This window comes from Haliotis rubra, unplaced genomic scaffold, assembly GCF_003918875.1.
Source record: "Haliotis rubra isolate DU_JTF1 unplaced genomic scaffold, ASM391887v1 Scf237, whole genome shotgun sequence".
NCBI classification, from domain to species: domain Eukaryota; kingdom Metazoa; phylum Mollusca; class Gastropoda; order Lepetellida; family Haliotidae; genus Haliotis; species Haliotis rubra.
In genome coordinates this window covers 1,249,236-1,272,453 of record NW_025766414.1, presented here as the reverse complement: position 1 = coordinate 1,272,453, position 23,218 = coordinate 1,249,236, and the positions used below count along the sequence as shown (strand labels likewise).

The following is a 23,218-nucleotide window of genomic DNA, read 5'->3' as shown; positions in this document are numbered from 1 at the left end:
AATCCCACTTAGTCTACATTGTTTTTGTATGCGAAATAGGATGTAGGCGAATTGAGATGTAGGCGAATAGAGACTAGCCATGGATAATTCCTCGGTCAATCAGATCCCATTTAAGTTCCCACCCTGAAACCGCCACTCCACCCGTACCTTAACTGTCTTAGAAACCGGGGATTTCCTAAATATGTTCCCGTGATCTTTATAAACGACAAACAACAATGTTTGGTCGAATATCTAAATCAAATATTACACAAATCAGTTTATGTCCTCGTCAATTTCCTCGTCAGTTTGCAACAAGGAAAACGTGATGTCCCGTGATGTCCCATGATAATATTATTTTTTTAATTAATTAACCGGACACACATATTTGTTGCAACTCGATATCGACTAGTAAACAAACAACCACGAGATTCACTCTTCATAAAACACCCGTGAAGATCCGGGTTAGAATATTGATCTTCAGTAACTCATGTTTGTCGCTAGAGGCGACTACCGGGATCGGGTGGTCAGGCTCGCTGGCTTGGTTGACACATGTCATCGGTTCCCAGTTGCGTAGATCGATGCTCATGCTGTTGATCACTGGATTGTCTGGTCCAGACTCGATTATTTACAGACCGCCGCCATATAGCTGGAATGTTGCTGAGTGCTGCGTAAAACTAAACTCACTCTTCATAAAAAGAAACGTATAGGCGTTTTCAGCAGTTCATTTCGATATATTTTGACAGCAGTCGTCATTAAGACAATTCCTATGTTTGAATCCCGTTAATCATGTCGTGGTTGTTGTGTAGTGCCCGCAAACGCATCCCAAAATGTGTTTGTAAACTTTTGTCATAAAAAAATGAAAATGATAGATGAAAAGTGCATGCATGCAGTTTTCCACGTAATGCACGTGCAATATGTCGGACACATGAGTAGAGACATCGACTATAAAAGGCCAATCCAAATTCATAATTTCTTTACGAAATTTACGACGTAAACGAAGATAAAAAATGCCAAGATTGAATGCTACTGACCGAAATATCGTCATTGGACGTTTGGAAGCAGGAGAGTCCCAGTCTGCCGTTGAAAGACACTTCAACGTTCGCCACAGCACCATATCTCGATTATGACATCGATATACCCGCTTCAATTCGACATAAGATCATCCTAAAAGTGTAAGACAAAAGTTGACCACTCCTGATCAGGACCGATTCATCCGGGTGTTTCACCTACGTCACCGATTTGCTACTTAACGGACACTGCAGGACAGGTGCCTGCTCTTCGAAGAATTTCAGACCAAACCATCAGAAATCGTCTGAGAGAAGTGGGAATTCGAGCATAACGACCAAACGTTGGACCTGTCCTGACACGACTACACCGACGTGTCCAATGGTGCAACAGGGTACAGGCATGGAACCTGGGGAACGAATGGAACGCGTTTGGTTCAGCAATGAATCGCGTTTCCTCCTGCAACGACGGGATGGGAGACAGTGTCTCTATCGACATCAACAAGAACGTTTTACCCCGAACTGCGTTCGACAGGTGGACAGATTTGTTCGAGAAGCGTCATGGTGTGGGGAACCATGTCCTACACGGGTAGGTCAGAGCTAATGGTGGTTCAAGGCAATCTTACAGCAAATCGCAACATCGACCGATACTGCGACCTCATTTTCCCCCACTTTTTAACCGCCAGAGGGAAGTGTTTCAACACGACAACGATCGGCCGCACACAGCTCGTGTAACAGGTACCTATCTCACCAATGCAAACGTCAATGTCCTTCCCTGGCCTTCCAAATCGCCTGATCTGAACCCGATCGATCATCTATGAGACGATCATGATAGACGCGTCCGTAAACACTTGCAGAACTTGCCAACGCGTTGCCGGAGGAATGGCGAAGAATTCCACAAGCCAAAATCCTTTCCAAGGCGGTGTCGAGCAGTGACTTCTGTAAGGGTGGTGTCACCAGGTACTGACCTGAACGCCCCCTTGTGTCCACACATGTTCAGTGACTGAACTTAATTAATAATGAAAATGACAACAATACATATGTTCATTCGAGTGTCGAATTTCCTTCATCTAAGTTCAAGCTTAATCGACTTATACACTTAAATACTGTATAAGACATTTCCATATTTATGGCCTATTCGTTTCTTTTTTGAAGATTGTATATGTATTGAATACAACTGAAGCCGCCACATGACAATATAGGACAATTTAAAATACTATGTACAGAAGCTCTGACCAGATGCGCATACACCTTGAAGCGAAGCCACGTCGAGGTGACGTGAGCAAACTGAACAAATGAAGAATGCTGAAGTGTTCTTTTTTCGTTTTGAGTAAATCCCGAAAAGCACGCAACTGTACCCTCTGCCATGCATTTTGCGCACGCTGAGTAATGAAAACTAATTAACAAAATCTTAAAAGAACATTTCAGATGTTTACTGTACTTAGACTCGCAGGATTCAGTGACAGGTTGACCAGTGAGAGAAGAACAAATTAAGGTCTGGAGGTCCACTGACACACGTAGAAATTATAATTACTATTGTAATTTGACTATTTAATATAAAACATGCGGTGATGAATCGTAAAACAATTTCTCAAATTGCACAAATACCCCCGCTGTGTTAATTAAATTAGATCGATTTCGGAATTGATTCGTTAAAAGAATTTTACACGATAAGAGCCCTTCAGCAAGTCTAGATTGAGAGAAACAACCAATCAAATTGCGATATTATTGTTAACGGAAGTCATATGATTTTGAGTCACGTGAGTTGTAAAGTGTCCTGAACTGCGCTTGGTATATCGTTCTACACTAGTGTTACAGACGCAGCGGCCTGTCTTGGCTCTTGAGGGATCAACATGAAGACTTTCTTCGCATTACTGGTGTTGGCATTTGCCAGCCAAGGTGAGTAAAGTTCCATAAATGTTGACAACAGTTTCCACTTGTCGGGGGATCTTGGCCTACTAGTACAACCAAGTACCGTGACAAGAACATAACAATTTGAGCGAGCTGTGGAATATATTGTTGAAACAGTGCCTTTATCATGGAAAAAAAACCAGTCCTAGTCAGAGTGACAGTCACAGTCGTAGCTGGTCTAGGTTGCTGGAATCAGGCTCTTGAACCCCCAAACTTTACAAGATCTAATTACAAGATACGCACACGATTCTTTTGAAGAAGTTGATGAACCATGACAGGTTGTCATCTGACATTCCACACAAATTCTGATCAAATTTCACTTATGATGAGGAAATGTATGTGCTGAAAATAATCATTTGGGTTTGGAAAATAATTTCTTTCCTATGTTAGTTTCGCTATTTCACAAAAAACGATCTGCAAAAGAGCTGCTAGCTAACGAAAGTGAAAGTGGTAGGCTTGTCAACAAAGAAATAATCGGAGAAGCAAAAACACCACGCCCTGCATTGGCTGTGCGTTAAAAAAAATTCATCGCTCTTGAAAGTCATTTTTTTCATTGGAATGTCATGTCTAATCATAGAAATATTGAAGTATTCATCTTTGCAGTAACTTGTCTGACATTTTGAAACTAGTATGACCCCTACCGCCATACCATCTTGCACGAATCAAAACTTACTTCATAAAGAGTAATCCCGTGACAACTTATAAGTTCATTTGCATATTTTCTGTTCTAAAAATATACCAGGAAGTGACATATTGTGTAACTTCACCCGGCTACAAATTGTATGGCACGTTTTAAGGTGGCAAAAAATTATTTTGTTATGTTATTGTTACCTTATATCCAAATGAATAGAAGCTTAAGATGTTTTGGGTTAAAAACATGATGATATTACTAATCGTAATGTAATTCCTAAATAACTTTTAATATTAAAACTATTTAGATTTGTTACTTGTCTTTAGTAAACGTTTGATAATGTCATTTGCTTGTACCATTGTGCCAAGTAAGAAAATAGCAGTACGAGATGATAATAGATAGTTGCTTCTATCTCCAGGTCAATCGAGGCAATCATATTAATCAGCCTTAATCATGTTAATCTTAGCCTAATGAATGTTATTTCAAACACTGATGATTTTAAGATTATAGACCATGAAACTCAATAATGGAGTGGTTTGGGCATAGGTTCCTGAAAAACATATACCTGGGATACCTTAGAAGATATTCACATGAGTTTTCTGAGGAAGTTGATGAACCATGACACGTCATTCAACACTCCACACAAATTCTTCTGATCAAATTTCACTGATGAGGAAAAATGTGTACTGAAAGTAATCATTGGGGTTTGGAAACTGGTTTTAGTTTCAATGTTTCATAAAAGCAAGACGCAAAAGAGCTGCCATCTAAAGAAAGTGAAAGTGGTACATTGTTCAACAAGGAAACATCACTAACACTTCAGGAAATTCCAGCTTTAGTCTCAACCTAGTGGACAAATGTTATTTTAAACAGTGATAATTCTAAGATTACAAATCCGCAATGAAACGCGATTATGTAGCTGTTGGAGTGGTGGCATAGGATTCTGAAAACATATACCAGGGATACCTTTCTGTAGATAGAGCTCCTCAGTCTGGAGAGCTTAGTTAATATATGATGAATCTTATAAGAACATATATTTCAAGCAGCACAGTCATGAAAGTTCCCATCCAGCGTGTTCCATTTTGTACTTCCATGACTGACTTTACCAAAGTTTGGCATACTAAAGTCTGCAGAACAACAAATGTTTAGCTCACTCAAAGATGTATATACAAATGAGCGTGTCTGTCATATTATGGACCTACATTTATAATGTCTTTAATGGCATTAAGAAGTGATACACGTAAGGATAAAGATCCATAAAACTCTCTTCCTTACATTTATAATCGTGAGGATCCTCAAACTGAAAGAATTGTGGCAGTATCTCAGCTTGAAAAAATCCTCTTTGATCCAGGGCTGCTAATTGTAAATCTGCTCCTTGTAAATTGACGCTTCTTTCTCCCAGATTTACGTTTTCCAGCAACTGTGTGTGTTGACATGACATGACCACATGTCCATTTGACCACAGTAACCTTTGGACTAGTTAGATATAACCAGTGGTATCTATCTGTCAGTAGTATCATCATGAAAGGGTTGCCTCCTGTTTTGCAACTGGGATACAAGACACGTCTATATTGATGTATATTTCTTCATTACATGTCAGATCATTATGTTGAATCCCAACAAGTCAGTTTAAAACATTCCATTAAAATCCCTTGACTGTGATAATTATTTGTAATTGTAAATGACACAGAGTTTTTGCTAATTATCGATTGGATGATTCTCATCTTTTGTACGAAAACTGTTCGTAACAGCTTGTAGCATGCAAGCCATACTGTTTAAATATTAATTCTTTCAGCAAAAGTCACATGTCCTTATAGGGATTTATCTAGAATTCTTCAAAGGGTAATATTTGCCCCAGATCTGCAATAAATGTCTGTAAAATGTACCCACAGTGGAATTAAGAAATTATCGATTCATGTTGTGTAGTTTTATCTAATGTTATGACTTTGTAGAGCTGACTTATGAAACACTGGCTGTCAAAGAGACTGCTACAGACTCGTGCCATGTATATTCGGACACTTGACATGATTTCCATAGTCTTACAACATGTTATTTCAGTGTAGCATAAATAATTTTCATGAAGTGAGTTTAGGTTAGACCTAAACCTAAAATTTGAAATCATCTCTGCTCTGCGCATATAAATTCAGTTCAATTTTCCGATCACTGTTTAACTAATGACACCACATTTATCAACTTACGTATAGTTCCAAAATGCACAATCCCATAGGCCGCCATGTTAAAGAAGTTCACGGCACTGTACATATGTTGATTAAATTCGATAAATAAGCAATGGAAAATTAAACAAATTATGTAATTGTAGGTAAGATGATTCCTCACAGATGTGCAAAATATGACTTGGATCATACAAAAATTAAATTCATGAAAATTATTTATGCTACACTAAATTAACATGTAAGTCTGTGGAAGTTATGTCAAGTGTCCGAATATAACTGTTAGGGTCTGTAAGTTTTGCATTGTTGCATGGAAGCCATATTAAAACTTAATGAAATAAGTACTTTGCAAAAGTCACAATTGTTTTATTCCATAACTGAATATATCCTCCAAATTGCCTGGATATGTTTTGACAAACAATGACACCTCATTTTAGAGGAACAGCTACCTTGTTTTGAAATTTGAAATTGTCACTGAAGTCTATTATTTTAAATGTTGAAATGAGGGCCATCAAGAAAGTGTTACAGGTGGAATTTGTTTGGGCACATGTGTGTATGCACACTTCTGTATATGTATGCAATAATCTTTCAAATGTGTAGTTAAACCCTATTCTTCCTCAACCCACATCTGAATTACAATAGGGAAAATCAGACAAATAGCAAACAAGCAATAAATTGTATAAAACTTGGACACAAATATGGCCCCCTCATAACCTATGCAGTCGAAGTAAAACTCATGTGATCGTAGAACGTGATTGTGTTCATAACATCTAGTTTTATGATCACCTGCCTACAGTTTTCCTTTGTCATAAAAGTCACGAGAACGGTTAGCCACTGGGATTCATGAGAAATGGTTAGATTAGATCCAAGATCAGACATGTTGATGTTTAAGGCAGGAAATGTTGGGTCAGCCTTGGATGACTCATGGTGATGAAAACTGAAATGTGGCAGATGAGTTGATAAAAAGGATGTAGGATTAAAGGTCTCCACAAGTGGGCCAAAGTCCAGCGTGCGTCATATGACTGCACAGGTAGTCTGTCGCTTCAACACTGTAGCTGTCACATGGTCATGAGCCTCCAAACATGACCTTCACAATGCTGTATCCGGATGTGACTGATTTAACTTGGATTCCAAACTAATTCATTGTCCCAGCCATGGCAAATTGGGGAAAAATTGATAATTTGTTAGTTTATGATTTTAAAAGGTATCTTCTTCTCACCATTTCTGGAGTCCTCTGCTGTTATATTGCTGGTATATTGCTAAAAGGTGAGGTGAGGTGAGGTGAAATTGGGTTTAACATCGTGCTTGAGAATATTTCGCTCATATGATGACGTGCATGCGTGTGTATATGTATGTGCGGCTGCTTGTACTAGCCCAGACTTAAGCTGGTTTTATAGTGCTAGGTCACTGAGATACCATGCTGCAGTGAAGCATGAATACCCCCCTCAGACACAGTATACTGACTCCCGAGCCGACCAGTCCTTGTTGTACCCATTAATGCCGAGCGCCAGGCAGGGACCAACAAGTACCATATTTAAACGTCTTTTGGTATGACGCGGTCAGGGATCTTTTATTGCTAAAAGTGGTGTTAAACCATACTTACTCACCTACATTATTCACATCTTTACACTTAATCCCATAATGTAAAACTAATTATTAAAGCCTCTTGTTTATTGGCAAAGTTATCAGTGAAACACAAATTGCTGATGTTGCTGTATACTTTGGGCTGAATATTGGTCTAATTGTTCAGATATCCCTGGAGGAATGAGCATCACTAGCGGTAGACAGATAAACAGGAATTTGATAGCTGGGGTTGATCTTTGCCTGATTAAAATAAATAAGACCAGATGTTTTTGCAACTCTTTGATGATTAAAGTGATTGGTTGGGTGGACAAACTCTTGAGTTCACTCACTCTGCATCCTCGTACTTGGATTGCATGGATTGTTGCTCATGCTGACAATCACTGGTTTGTCTGGCCTGCTTTTAATTTATGTACACACTGCTGTAAAATGGTTGGAATACTGTCAGGTGCAATTTTGATTCAATAACATTCATTGTTTTGATAAATCAGCATGAATGGTATTAATGTCATTTGAAATATATTGTAGTAGTATATATACTGGGGGCACAAGATCAATTCTGACAAAAAGCCATTGTAAAGCTTTATTTATCAAATAATTTATCAGGCCCCTAATCTCGCATCGCTATTCTATATACCACTTTTGAATCCCCAGCCAACTTCCTGGTCACCTTGACCCCGAGCCAACACTTTCCTGGTCAATGACACTATTATGTTTACTTCTTGAGCAGTGGCAACGTTGTGTTGTGAGGTATGATCAATACATCTGGCTTCCTGGTCACTATGGCCGCGAGCCAACACTTTCCTGGTCACATGACACTTTTGTGATCACTTGACAGGGAGGTAAGTGTTAAATATTTTGAATCGCTACTTCGTGGTTGGGGGTAACATTGTGTCGTGAGGTATGATCAATAATTCCTCTCTGGCGAAACCTCTCGGTGGCCCATCTTTCAAATAGTACAAGTTCGGTTCATCGTCTTTGATGTCGACTTTATGTTGTAAGTTTTGATCAACCATGTCGGATCGGTGGCTCGTTTCCGAGTATCTCCTTTGTGTTCTCCCGGCTGGTAGAGGTACCTCACGAGAACCCGGTTGGGTATTTGTTTCTCTTTTCCCTTACACGTTTAATATAATTAATATATTGGACGATATCGAAATGACCAATTTCACCGACCCTCAGCTGGACACCTCGTTCATGGGTGACACCGATAACAACGAACTTTTAAAGCAGACCGTAGACGTATATTACAACGCATTGAGGCGAAATAAAAATAACGTCGAACCGTTGGGACGAGACTATTCCAAATTCGAAATTGGCAACAACGGGGCGCTGCAATTGAAAGCTCATCCGGAGGTCGATCTCATGAACAAACACGAGAAAACCGCATGCCTTGTCGACACTCGCCAATCGCCGTGGTGGGAATCAACTGATCCGCAACGAATTGAACATGTGAGATTACGGTGGCGCACGGCTTAAACAACTTCCACCGAAGGTCATTCAAGATCTGCAAAAGACTCGAACCGAACTCGGCGCCACGGCAAGTGTGTTGGATTGAGACGATCTGAGAGACGTTCAAGACAGGCTAGACCACATACTGGCCACGATGAACGAAGCCCCTTACAACCTTCGCGAACTTCGAGGTTTAGACAAAGCCATGCAAACCATGCGCTGATCGCTGGTAAATAACATCGCCAATCTGAACGCACTAGAGGACCGTATCGCTTATGAGAAGACAAAACTCGAACAAGGAGGAGAAGAGAGATTACGCGACTTACAAGAGGAAAGATTGACTCGAATAGAAGCCGCTTCCGCCAACCGTGTAGCCCTTCGATCCCAAATCAGTCGCGCTCGAGAAACCATCGACCGAGTCATCCACGAACTCTGTTCCGGGAGCAAGGCATTACCATCGCCAGCGTTCTTACAGCATTGGGCTTCATTATATCGACCCTGGTCGTATCGCTGACGGGCGGCAGTGGCATACCAACATCACCACCAGGTGGTGGCGACGCCAGAGACTGGGTTAAAAAACATCTGAAAACACTCGGCGAAGCGCTGGCTAAACTTGCAGGCAAAGCCGCCGAAGCGCTTCCGGGAATCCTGGGTAGCATTGTCTCGTGGCTACTGAGTAGGCTGGCTAAAACTGTCACGTGGCTCGGCCAAAACCTTTGGGCAGCCATCGTCGCCATGATGGGTCTGGTGTACGTCCGGGCTAAGGAATTTTTAAACCAAATGAGGCACAGTCCAACCGCGATCCCCTGACCACAAGAGCTGTTTTATGATCGAGATGTTCTTTGTTTTCAACCACAGGGGCTGTGGTGGTTGTGGTCGAACCCCACTAGGTTTCGGGGATGATGCCACTATGCCAGTTTCACGGGTCATCGTAGGCGTGATGGTTAAGACGTTGATATCTGGGTTGATACCCAACTTTTGATCGGAGCCATATACAATCCCACACTGAACACGTAGTCGACTTTCGACCGGGCGTATTCCAACACGTTTTGGTAGCGTTGGATGGCACTCGGTAGATCAACTGGAGCATTAATAGCATCCACAACGTTTGACACGAACTGTGCCTGCGCTTCGTAAGCAGTCCCTTTACCCACGATGCTGGAACGCGTTTGCGCCTGAGTGCCCACCAGCGCCCACACGTACGTTCGAATCGAATCGTCCAATCTGACGACACCGGGAGGAGTAAACCCTTTCGACGTGTCCAGCATGAACATTTTCCAATCGTCCACAGAGTCTTTGGGTTGATCCACTTTTTGGATGGTGAAAGCAACACCACCTTTAAAGTTCTTACGATCATCTCGCCATTCATTACTGGACAAAGCAAAGTGCTGACATAGTAAATCTTGTTTCAGTTAATCATCACTGACTTCTTTCACGGATCGCACGCCATCATATGGAATACCCAAACCGTGGTTCAGACCCGGCAAACGCCAATCTGTCTTCGGATGGATTTCGAATTCGTTGCAAATTCGTACACACGTCGATCGTATGGATTGTTTACTGCATCCCACCCTTTGTCCTGTGGAAGCGGAGCGTTGATTTCTTTGAGGATACGTCTTATCTGATAGTGCACGTGAAACATAAACACAGCAACCCAGCTGGCCACACCGAGTGTCTCACAACGCCAAGCCACATCCTGATGTAGCACCACACGGCGAAATTGAACTGATTCTGCCAGAACTGCATCGGGTTGTAAAACCAAGCGTGCACCGTTTTCACATTCGTCACCGAAACCCTGTAATTTTAAAACGCATCAATAAACTGTGCTCTGAAATGTAAACCATCCGCATCGACCATGGTCTTCATGTTCGTGAAATCTATATCCATTTTAGGGTAAAACACTCCCGGTTTGTACCTTTAAAAATTATTATATAATGGGTATATATACTTTAATATGTAGCGGTGAGTCCGTTCAACTGATGCACGCGATCGATAACACGTCACGTCAACTCGAAGAAGTCGCGATATCACCTACCTACCGCGATGGACCAACATCAACAGCAAAAACAACAGGCTGTTCGTCAATATCACCCGCAACCAAATAACGGACGGCTACTACAGCGTGTGGTCGCTAAACGAAGAAATCTTCGAACCCGTGGGGGCTGAACTCAAAATGAATGACTCGAATGGCACGGTCGTGTTAACTAGCAACGGAAAAACACAACTTGAGACTCAGTCGGCCGTTGGCTAAACACCTCGTGTTTACGTCGACGACATACCACCGGAAACCACCGTAACCGGCACGAAATTACCCGATCTCGTTCCGTATCGCGAACTGTGCATTCATCTCGATCAGCTGAGCACGACGGACAACATTCAAGGTGAATGCCCTTCTACGCTGCTGAGAGTCGTACCGGTGAAAATGGAAAAGTACAACGATGGCAGAACCGAATCGTTTTCGTCACGGCAGTACAAGAAATTAACGCGAGGTACCATCTCGGAATTAAATTTATGTATTTTAGATATAAATAACCATCCTATTAATATAAGGTTCCTCAGCATAACGCTGCACATACGATAATGACTAGCGCCCACAGCCCAGGAACGCGATTAACAAAATGTGTCAACCTAGCGATATCCGACCTCGGGGACACTCGTGGATTTGACGACCCAGGAACAGACGGTAAACTGTACGCCTTGCAACTAAAAAATAACATTTACAAACGCGTTGAAGTCCCCGCCGGTGGACCAGACAGTAAGTTAAGCGATATGGTCGATACCGCAGGAGCGAACAGCAACACTCGCTACACCCTAGTCCGCAGCAGTGAGGATAAATGGATGATATACCCAGCGTTCGGTGGCAAACTGTTCGACCTAGACGACGTCGAGACCACGATCATCTCTCGAAACAAGCAGTACAGCCTCGTCTTCACCGACGACAACAAATGGGGTTTGGTACAATCTCGAACCGACTGGTTTCTCAACATCACGGTCACAGAAAACAAAGACCACCACCTAAACAAAGTCGTGAACAACGGAACCCTGCTCGTGGCTTTTACGTCCCGACAGTGAGACGCAGTGTGATCATCAGCGCACTCTTGAGTACGACATCCCACATGCTATCGAGTAAACCTTGGACGCAAAACGTTGGATTGCAAATAGTGTCTGAATTCGACAATGTGGTCGACATCCTGGAAAATATACCAGAGAATTCCAAGTCTGCCTCATCGAGTCATCAACACGTGAAGTTGAAAACGTGAAAGGAATCAAACTCCGGTGGAGCAAACAACAACTATACCACGTTTGCTCTGTTTACGTGCGGGTGAACATCGATTCCCACACCAAGCTATTGTATATAACCAATCTCATTGAAATCAGATTTTAATTCTTTCTACTGTTTTAAAGTCTAGATGTACATTTGCAAAAGCTGAAAATGTATTGGAAATCAAACTGAAATGGAGACCAAACAAACGAGGAACTTGAATTGATGAATATGTTTTGTATCCCAGACTGTTAATCTGTCCATTGGTTTCAAAGCTGAGATGTAAACAGGAAATTTATGAATTTAAGAAATATTTCCTCTGCCCCAATTTCTATTATTTGATTGTGCAGGAAACATTCATTTGATCAGAGTTCACAGTCATGTCCTGTACTCCATACAAACATGTGGTTTTAGTGATTATAGAAATGATGTGAAGATAGTTTTGCTTTCGTTTCATGATCAGGAAATGAATTTAAGATGAGGACATCGAGACAGTGTCCGAGGCTGTGATAAAATAGACCAAGAAACAGTAAATTACTTCATAAATTTTGTTTGTCTCTTTCAAAAAGATCAAATGTATAACCTTTGTGGGGAGCCTTACTCAAATGTGTGTCCTTGTTGGACAGCTTTACCAAATATGTGTCCATATCATACATCCTTTTACTAAAGTGTGTCTTCATTGGACGACTTTGCCAAATGGGGTTCCTTATTGGACTGCCTTGGCCAGATATTGGTACTTATTGGTGAGCCTTTGGTCTGTCTTCTCAAATCAAATATTTTCCTTGTCCAAACAGTCAATTATTTGTATACATATCTCAAATACTGTTTATTCTCCCCTGACTATCCCTCCAGTTTCACTATTCACCATTCACAATGATATATGATATACATAGCCAGTTATTATATATACAGTACGGTGAACGTAGGGTTACCATACAAGTGTGTTTTAGGATGTTTGTTCTGTATCAGGAACACAGATTGTATTTTCGTGTAACTCTTGCCTTGACAGACATCAGTTGTCTATGTTCAATCTGTATGTTATCATTTCCTGCCAGAATGGTAGATTCTACAGTGTGCGTTAAGTCAATATCTGGTGAGGAAAACAGTGTACAAACACAGGACTGATAATCCCAGCTATCGTCGGAGTTGTTCCTGATAAACTTTTTTTGTAAATAATAACAAAATACTTGTGTGTTTTGAAATGACAATTTGACAAGCACCCTGATGTCATTTCTCAGGCAGTGTGTTAGAGGTGTTGTTCATATTGGTATAAAAATGTGATTACCTGAACAAATCAACAAGGATAATTTAGCTAGCTTGCTAAACAAGTCTGAGATAATATAAGGAGCTTTAGCTAAGTTCTCGGAACGCTGCAGAGGAAGTTGACTATATGTAGGAAGTATGTCTGTGTCATTAGGAAATCACAGGGCTTCTCCTGAGCCATGTTGAGTTATAAGTAATCCCCCATACAAATGACACATGTACCTCACTGTCTCCTAGGGCCATGTTAGATTGAAGGAGACGTTAAATTTTACAGTCCCACAAATAATGATTTGAACATGTTGAAGTGGGGAGTTGAAATATACGTGTTGAACATTTATCCTTTTTTGTAAATCACAATATAGTGTATGACCAATTTTGATAGCAGCCTACGGGGGAGGTCCTCACTCTACTGTACTACAATATGCTCAGTCCCTCCCCCCTCCCAGTCCAGACACCCCTTCCCTTTCTTCCTTTCTTTCTTTCTATTTCATTCATTTGAATTATTCATTAAGGTAATATCGGTGGGAACATTAACCTTGTTCATTTCTGTTGACATTTATTTTCTTTATCAGTCACTTGAAATTGTTGTTTGTATGTAACCATGGTAACCATATTCTGTTTTGTTTCAGCCAATGGCCAAGCAGCAGGCCAGGTTGTCTCTGTCGGAGGGGTAAGTCTGTAGTTAACATTTTATGGAAAGGGAATATTTATCTGTAGATGTCATAAATTAAAGCAATATTTTTGTTATTCTGCAACAATGCCGAGGACTTATTTTCACACCTTCCTTCCCTGTAGAGTGCTGACAAGGTGTGCACTGACTGCATCAACTTCTTCACTGATGTATCCAATATCGTGTCATCAGCCAACACAACAGTAAGTCTTTCAGTAGGAGCTCAATACTTTTCAAGTTCAACAGTGACTTGTGTTTTGTTAAGCATTGCTATTTAAAGGTTTTTTAGAATACTTGTTATATTTTGGTATGCTAAGTAGGGTGGAATTTTATTAATTTTAGGAAACATGTACTTTTCTTACTTAGAAATATTGTCATAACTAGTATATTATCCCCCGCCGTGCATACATACGAATTGGAATATCTTAAGATCAGTTGGCTAGATTCTTTTCATATTTGGGACCTAGGTTCATCACAGTGTAAGAAAGGTCCCAGTCACAGAGCTACAGATAACTTTTTGGGTCATTGAGTTATGTACTCGCTTGTGTTCATCTCAATTGGGTATCCTAACTTTCCTTTGAGTAACCAAATAAATTGTACTCACCTCACTCAAACTCAATTGGGTATTTTGCCATTTTCCATTAATTTTTTAAATAAAATAAAGTTTAAATGTTAGTGTTTGTTATTTATGTTTAATCTGTAATATGAGAAACGATAAGAAAGAATGCAAATTGTCAAGTTCATGACCTGAGATAAAAACTCAATTGGGTATTTTGCCATTGTCCATTAATATTTAAAATATAATAAAGTTTAAATGTTAGTGTTTGTTATTTATGTTTAATCTGTAATATGAGAAACGATAAGAAAGACTGCAAGTTGTCAAGTTCATGACCTGAAATAGAACCTCTCAATATACCTCAGTTATTTTATCTTTCCACCGGTACTCAAGCTAGGTTTTGACATTTTTGTGTGTACACATGTAAGATCACATATATTGAGTATTTACAAAAATTCAAGCGTACTTGTACGTAATAGACTTAATAGGAATTGAGTTTTCACATAATTATTTGCGGTATTTATGCAGATACGCAGCTTATCTGTACCTCTGCAGTCAGGTTTGGTGACCTTGACCTTCATTTCAAGGTCACAAGGGGACTTTAACGTTTTACTCTTGTCAGCGAGATATCTCAAGAACCGTTCAATAGATTTTCTTCATATTCAACACCAAGCTTTATCTAGGGAAGGCGCAGGGCCCAGTCGATTTTTACATGAGGGTGATGTTTTGGTACAGATTCTTGTACCGTTGTCAAGCAGGAATGGCAACGGTACAATAATCTGTTTTGAAACATTGCACTCACGTAATAAAAGAAGTTGTTATCCATAAAGTTTGTTCAATATTCCTTGAATGTAATTGTAAATTGTCACTCTCTTAGCTATAGTTTTGAGTAGAGCCATCTTATGCACCTCCGAGTCATTTCAAAATATTTCATATTGGTGAATAATAGGTGGATACTCTTCAGTATATGATAATTTGACCCACTGAGTAATTACACTGATTTATCTACCAGGCGGAGATCGAACAACTCCTAGACCAGATTGTGTGTTCTAAGTTTGGTGGCCTGGAAGAAATGGTGAGTGTTACCTTGACCAACAAAACTTAATCAGTGTATACTGATGGGAAGACATGGGGTCTGGGGAACTGTTAAAAAATGTGACTAGTACTTTACCCTTTCAACACTGCTGGTACACCAGCCACTATGTCATGAGCACCCTGGCACAACAGGCTGGAGTATGGGCGTTTATTGCTTGCCCATGGAACATACTGCAGTGTAATATTTTAAGGCAATATTACACTAGTGTAATACCGCTAGACATATGGCATCATAGTGGTTACAGTTATGACGTCACAATGCTAATGCCTCTGTGGCAATGGTATTAGACTTGCGGAAAATTTATATGAGAGTCATCACACTGTAGGCAGTTTCTATCAATTTATGTTGGAGAGTAATAAACAGAATACTAAACTCGCTTCCGTGAAATACCATTTTTATTAAACTCGTGAAAGATTTAGTATCAAACTCACTTTCACTTGTTTGATACCAAATCATTAACTGGTTTAATAAAATTGGTATTACACGGAAGGTCGTTTAGTATCCTCTATGTCTATGACTAAGTCATTGTCTGAAGATATTAATTTCATTGCAATATATCATTTGTTGTGGATCGATATTAAATCATCTACTACTTCCCAAAAATCAAAGAAATTCTGTAATGTCTAATAGAGGCTGATGTTGTTGGCTTCTGTGTCAAATGTTTATCTGAGGAGCGGTATACAATGATTTGTATAGGTATACAAATCGGTCGTACATCATGCAACTGTGGTCGGAATTTGTGGCGTTCCCTTCTTTGAGGATGCATGGTTAGAAAATACTTTCAGACCTGGTGTATTGTAAGTGAGTCTTTGGTTGAGGGGATGACTGGTTGCTCTCACATCACCTAGTGTGTGATATTGCTGGAATATTGCAAAAAGCGGCATATAATTAAACTCACTCACCCTTCTCTCTCTCTCCCCCATCCCCCCACGCCCCACCACTGTATGTGTACTGGTAGCACACAATGCAATCGTCTGGTCTGTTCCAAGGTTAAACTGAGCAAAGACCATGGTCATAATGAGACAGTGCCCTTCTTTAATAATTAAATACACTTTACAGAAGTATTGAAATCCTTGTGTAACAGAGACAGAAACTTCACCCAGGTGGAAAGTAGATCATGTTCGTCTTATGTTTGATCCAAAAATTGTCTACAGAGTAAACATTGTAAACAAAATTGTACAGATTAACAAGGTTCCTTAGTGTAGGAATGTTTTACACTCTATTTTATTTTTTTTCAGTGCAAACAACTTATGGAAAACTATGTTCCTCAAATGCTGAAGTATCTTGCCCAGGAAGATGTAAGTACATTTCATGTCAGTCTTTATCAGTGTCACCTATAAACTCATGGACACAAATAAAGGAACACACAAAAGTGCAAGTGGTCCTATACTCTTTTCCAGTTTTCTGGTCGTGTTTTATATTGCATTTTGGGTGAAAATGTACGTTCATGTTATCCCTTATTTGTTTCCATGAGTATATCAAGAGGTAGTACATAATATTAATATCTGCTTTGAAACATGAGCTGGATAGGTTGTTTCGAGATGACAAGACTTGTAAGTATATAATGAAACCCAGTGTATGCTAACAGAGTAAATGTTATGTTTTCAAGTCTTGTGTTAAAGTGTTCACTTGGGGTATATATTCCACATGGTGTGAATCATTATGTTTGTGAGATTGTGTTAATGTGTGGTTAAAGTCATGTTGAAACATTCACTTATGGCAAAGCATTCATTTTACCTTTAGCATCTTACCTAATTGCGACCGCCTCCGTGGTGTAGTGGTTAGAGCGTTCGCCTCTGTGGTGTAGTGGTTAGAGCGTTCGCCTCCGTGGTGTAGTGGTTAGAGCGTTCGCCTCCGTGGTGTAGTGGTTAGAGCATCTGCCTCCGTGGTGTAGTGGTTAGAGCGTTCGCCTCCGTGGTGTAGTGGTTAGAGCGCTCGCCTCCGTGGTGTAGTGGTTAGAGCATCTGCCTCCGTGGTGTAGTGGTTAGAGCGTCCGCCCGGAGTGCGTAAGGTCGCGGGTTCAATCCCCGACCGCGTCATACCAAAAGTCGTTAAAATATGGTACTTGTTGGTCCCTGCCTGGTGCTCGGCATTAATGGTTACAACAAGGACTGGTCGGCTCGGAGTCAGTATACTGTGTCTGAGTGGGGTATTCATGCTTCACTGCGGCATGGTATCTCAGTGGGCTAGCACTATAAAACCAGCTTAAGTCTGGGCTAGTACAAGGAGCCGCACACACACATGCATGCACGTCGTCATAAGAGAGTTTCTAGTTTTCCCGAAGAAAACAGAAATTACCAAGGCCTTGCGAATGATCACTTTTGAAACAACGTCGCTGATTGCACAACTAAATCTGATTGCAACCAATCACGAATCCTGAACACTCACACCATGAAAGGGCCATATTAGAACAGAGGTTCGCAGGAAGATATGACAAGTAACCTCTGTGGGAAGAGAATGCTTGTTGATTAACCAAGGCACATTTTGGGCGGCTATGATATTTTTATTCTGGATCAAGTATATTTTGTAGGGAAATGTTGATGTTCAATGTTCCTTTTATACTTAAATCTTATGTTATGCTGGGGTTAATTGTTGCTTGGACTCTTCCATCATCAACAATGATGTGTACAATATGTTGGTTGGTTGTTACAGAACCCCAACCAGATCTGTGGACTCCTCAGCATGTGTACTCAAGAGATTCAGGAGCGTTCGGTAAGAACTCAGTCTAAATCAATCATGTATTCCAGGCATTCATATCATCAATCCTGTCTGAAACCATCAACATCTGAAAAACGAGCAAATGAAAATTCAGGAATGTCTGATAGATTGCTGACATTTGATAGCAAACCTTAATATAGGCTATGGAATGTCTCTTCTCTTTCAAATGTATATTGACGCAGGAATTCGCGTCCTGTAAATGCCTGCAGTAACTAAAAATGAATATTGGGTGGTGACTATGGATTCACGGTTTTATTTCTTCTGTCTGGATTATCCCCACAGGTTTTAACAGATTTGAATACCCTGTATTAAGTGGAACTAACTAAACCACTCAACCACAGGTGATCTTGTTTCCAGTTTCTATACAAGTCAGCGAATACTTGCAGCATTGTCATGCATATGGCATGGATCTCATTCATTCACTCCAGTCTAAACTTAACTCAGTCTTGTCTTGTCTTGTCAGCATCATGTAGCAAACAAGGCTGTGTCTGATGTGGTGGAATGTGACCTGTGCAAGGAGGTGGTCACTAAGCTGAGAGCCTTGGACAGAGACCAGACAACACAGGTGAGTCACTTACTCACTTTTCTTGTTGAGGATATTAAGTTGTATCATAAAATAGGTTCCATATGTCCCATGCATGTAATGTCCATGCTCAGTGACTTGGTGGGGCGGACGGATGATCAGTCAGTCAGTCAGAGATTGCTCTTATTTTTATTGATGATGATGATTATGGTGATGATGATGATGATGATGTGTTTCAGACTGAGCTGAAACAGTTTGTCGAAGATAATATCTGCCCCTACCTTGGCAGTGCACAAAAACAGGTATGTAATGTTTGACTTGGGAAAGCCAGTAATTGATTAGACACAATCAATGTTGTCTTGTCTAGCTTATGGGGAAAGTCCATTCGTCTGAGAACACTCAGCACATCAGTGTGTTAATTCTCCAAGCCATCACTAGAAATACCAGATAATAGTCATCCAATGAAAATGTCTTTCCTTTCCATATCTTATGACTCAGGAAACATGTTTCAGTTGTGTGATGATTTATGACAGCCATGTGAAATGATTAACTGTATCAGGATTGCTTCAAGGAAACATGTCAAGCTTGATGAAGTAAGTCAGCGATAAGCTAACATCATAACACCCTGATCATCATGTGTGATGATTTCACCACCCTGTAATAATAAGCCGTCTGCTGCAGGTGGACAGAAAACCTGCACCTGCCAATTAACCTTCTTGACATGTCTGAGTTCACCCAGAACTTAGGGGAAATATCATTCAAGAAGGTACCCACAGGGTAAAAAGTACAGTATGGCTGATTTGGAATGTATGTTTGTCATTAAAGAAATCAGTAGTATGATGTGTGTTAGCAATGTGTCCAATGGTATGCACCGCATCATGTTGTAACAACCACATGGTTCTTCTGTGCATGTGTGTGCATATACTGCCTTCTTGGCAACATTGCATCTGTCATGCCAGATCACTGTTTCCACATTAGTGGAAGTTGCGGTGGCTGAGCGGGTTAGGCGGCTGACTTTGTGTGGTGGCGATTAGGTACCTGACTCTGAGTGTGTGGGTTGGAATCCTGGAGGGACTCAACCCAACAAAAGTACAAGAATCTGTACTTTACTAAGGAAGTGTAATCCCAAATATAACATGTTACAGTTGACCTCTATCTAAATGTCATTGTGTAATCATAGACATAGAAATGATGTGTCTTTAACATATATGAGTGGTGTATTACCTTGGTCAAGGTGACACTAGATGATCAAAGATCCCTCTGACTTCAGCTGATAGAGCTTTAAGATGAATCAGTCCTACCTTATTTCAGCACAGTTGCAGTGATCTTCTTGTTTTGCTTGCAGTGTGTACAGGAGGTGGAGACATATGCTGCCATCTTGTTCCAGCTGCTGGCCAATGAGCTGGTAAGAATGTCACCCTGTTTATGCATCATTTAGGGTAGGACTGTTTCATTTCTTCATTTACTGATTTGTTTTGATGGGTTGGTTAAAAATTGACAACAGAAACATCCCAGGATTGTTTTGACCTTCAAAGAGTTATGGTTTCATGTGTGCTGGTTAACCGAAAGTTCTAGTTTTGTATCCATATAAATGAGTGCTACATACACCATTTACGTTGTCAGGCAGGTAATCAGAAAGGCCAATTCTTTTAACATTCAAACTGGGGGATTCTTGTACAGCTGAGGGACACGTCTCTGTAAAACCTATACCACTTGGCAACAAAATAGAGTGGTTTTGTTGAGTGATTTTATGCATATTGTGTGAACACCTCCCTTGGTGCAGTCTTTGCTCTTTTTGTGTCAGGAATTTTGAAATAATCATTGAAGACATACCTAGAATAAATAAATTTATTGTATCCATGATGGAAGGCGTAAATACAAGCATAATATTCTGTTCTTGCAGGATCCCACTGTAGTGTGTGAGTATCTGAAGCTGTGTACACAAGCCAAAACTGTGCCTTTGACTCGTATTGGATTGGCTTCCTACCAAACAAAGGTCAAGGTCATGGGTGCTCCTAAAAAAGTCAAGGTCAGCGTTGAATGCACACTCTGTGAATTTGCGTTGACTGAAGTGGATCAAATTCTTGGGAACAACAGGAGTCAGGTACAGATTTATTTCCCAATTTTGCTTGTTCCTAACTTCACGTACCTCTCATGCATGACTTCACCTGCAGTGATCGGGGCACAAAAGTTTCTTATGCATTTTAACTTGATGCATAGCACTGTTGTTAGCAGGTTGTGGAAAATGAATGCATGACTCATTTGATTTGAGATGACAAGTGAGTAAACAAAGTCACTTCAGTTGTCCATGGACAATCTTACAAATTTGCAGATGTTAAGTCCATTTGAAAAAGATGTTTGTAACAAATTCTAACGTACTGCTTTGAAAGTGCGTAACATCACAAGTTAGAGCAATCAAAACGATGGCAGGGTATTGTTTCATTCGGGTGATTGGGGTAGCCTAGTGGTTAGAGCATTGGCTCGTCACGCTGAACCGGGTTCCAATCCCCATATGGGTACAATGAGAGAAGCCCATTTCTGGTGTCCCCTCGCCATTGATATTGCTTGAATATTGCTAAAAGCGGCGTAAAACCAAACGCTCATATGCGTGCATGCGTGTGTATGTGTATGCGGCTGCTTGTACTAGCCCAGACTTTGGCTGGTTTTATAGTGCTATCCCACCGAAATACCATGCCGCGGTGAAGCATGAATATCCCACTCAGACACATTATACTGACTCGAGCCGACCAGTCCTTGTTGTACCCATTAATGCCGGCGCCAGGCAGGTACCAACAAGTACCATATTTTAACGTCTTTTGGTATGTCGCGGTCGGGGATCGAACTCCGTGACCTTCCGCTCTCCGGCGGACGCCTAACCACTACACCACGGAGGCGTCTAAACATTGTGAGAAGTCGTGGCAGATAGTACTGGCTGCATGAAATGTATTGTTTTGTTTTGATTCTATTGGTTTACATTTACATCCATGTGATGGATGAATTTCTTATCTATAGAGGGAACTGGAAATACAAAAGCGTGTTTGTCAACATTGAAACAAATATCACATGGAAGTTAGAAGTGTGAAGAAGTCCCAAGTTAAAAATTTCGATATTTCCACATCCCTTCTTGTGGTGGCATGTGAACAGATTGCAAATTCAGCAGTGTTTGTTAAAAAATGTCAACTTTGTGATTTGAAAACCTAAATAAAATGTTCAGTACCCAGTGAGAACGTGCAAGTGGTAATTGACTAGCTGAAACCGTTATTTGGGGCCTTGTTTGAATTGATTATTGCACATTGGTTACCTAGGCTGCAGTGGAGGCGGCGCTGGACAAGATTTGTAACATGTTGCCATCCAGTGTCAGTGATGAATGTGTCAACTTTGTCAACTGCGTATGGGGATGTCATCATCAAACTGCTTTCGTCCAGAACTTGAAGCCAGATGAAATCTGCAAAGAAATTGGCTTGTGCGCTGGGGTAGGAAAACATCACATTCATTAGACAAGTCAGATTAAATTAATTAAATGTAGCTTTGCTTCCTCGTGAAGTGAGGTGAAATGATTGTGTGTGGGCGCAGTGATGAAAGCCAACACATGCCTAACACGTATTATGAAGACTTACTTTATTGATTCTTTGACAAAATCGTTTGTGTTTTGTGATTTCACAGATTCAGGCAACATTAATTCAATTAACACATCACTGCAGAAAGTAGTTTAGGATGCTCATTCCTTCACCATGTTCACAGGGCATTTGAACTTTGATACTTAGTTTCCATGGAATGGGATGCAGAATCAGTTGATGGTAAATCTCTGACTGGAATTTACCAATACCATTCCACATCTATCTTCATGCATAGGACCTGCTGCCATATAGCTGGAATATTGCTAAGTGCAGCGTAAAACCAGGGAGACTCTATAAGGGGGAGTGGTCACTCCTCGGAAAGCTCCTAAGCTATGCCTCGGCTCGTCACGTGACCAGTGCAGCCAATATGGCGGCAGCGTAGTTTTTAAGATTGAGCCCGGTTTATTTTCAACAGCTGATTACATACGCTGAGTGTTGTGACAACTGAAAACCTACATGTAGAAGATAAGTTACCTATTCTGTCACTTCATTTTAAGTCAAATACTTGTTATTAGTGTCAGTATAAGTACAGTAGCTTTGTAGTAAAGTTTCAAGTGGGCATGTTGTAGCTCACTGGCTTCAATTCTCAGTACACAGCGAAGAAGAAAGACTAACTTATATCGCTAAAAACTTCTTTCACATATTCGTTTAATTTTTAGAAGGGAAATATACCTTTTGTTAAAAGGTGTTTGCAAGTAATAGTGATATTTTTATAACTAAAAAAAAATTGTTAGAGTGTATTTGAGGTGTGTAAGAAATATGACATATCGCCGATCTGCCATTGAAATAC

The 23,218-nt window shown here is 40.5% G+C and overlaps 1 protein-coding gene across 1 annotated transcript; it reads left to right on the top strand.

Moving 5' to 3' along the window:
• The first annotated feature begins 2,730 nt into the window (after positions 1 to 2,730).
• Positions 2,731 to 22,308, top strand: LOC124278437 (prosaposin-like). The gene is made up of 11 exons (XM_046714142.1): positions 2,731 to 2,882; positions 13,878 to 13,918; positions 14,044 to 14,121; positions 15,487 to 15,549; positions 16,809 to 16,868; positions 18,223 to 18,282; positions 18,752 to 18,853; positions 19,051 to 19,113; positions 20,157 to 20,216; positions 20,715 to 20,915; positions 22,117 to 22,308. Exons 1-11 carry the CDS (start codon positions 2,837 to 2,839, stop codon positions 22,306 to 22,308), a joined length of 966 nt encoding a protein of 321 aa, XP_046570098.1. The 5' UTR covers positions 2,731 to 2,836.
• Positions 22,309 to 23,218: the final 910 nt, after the last annotated feature.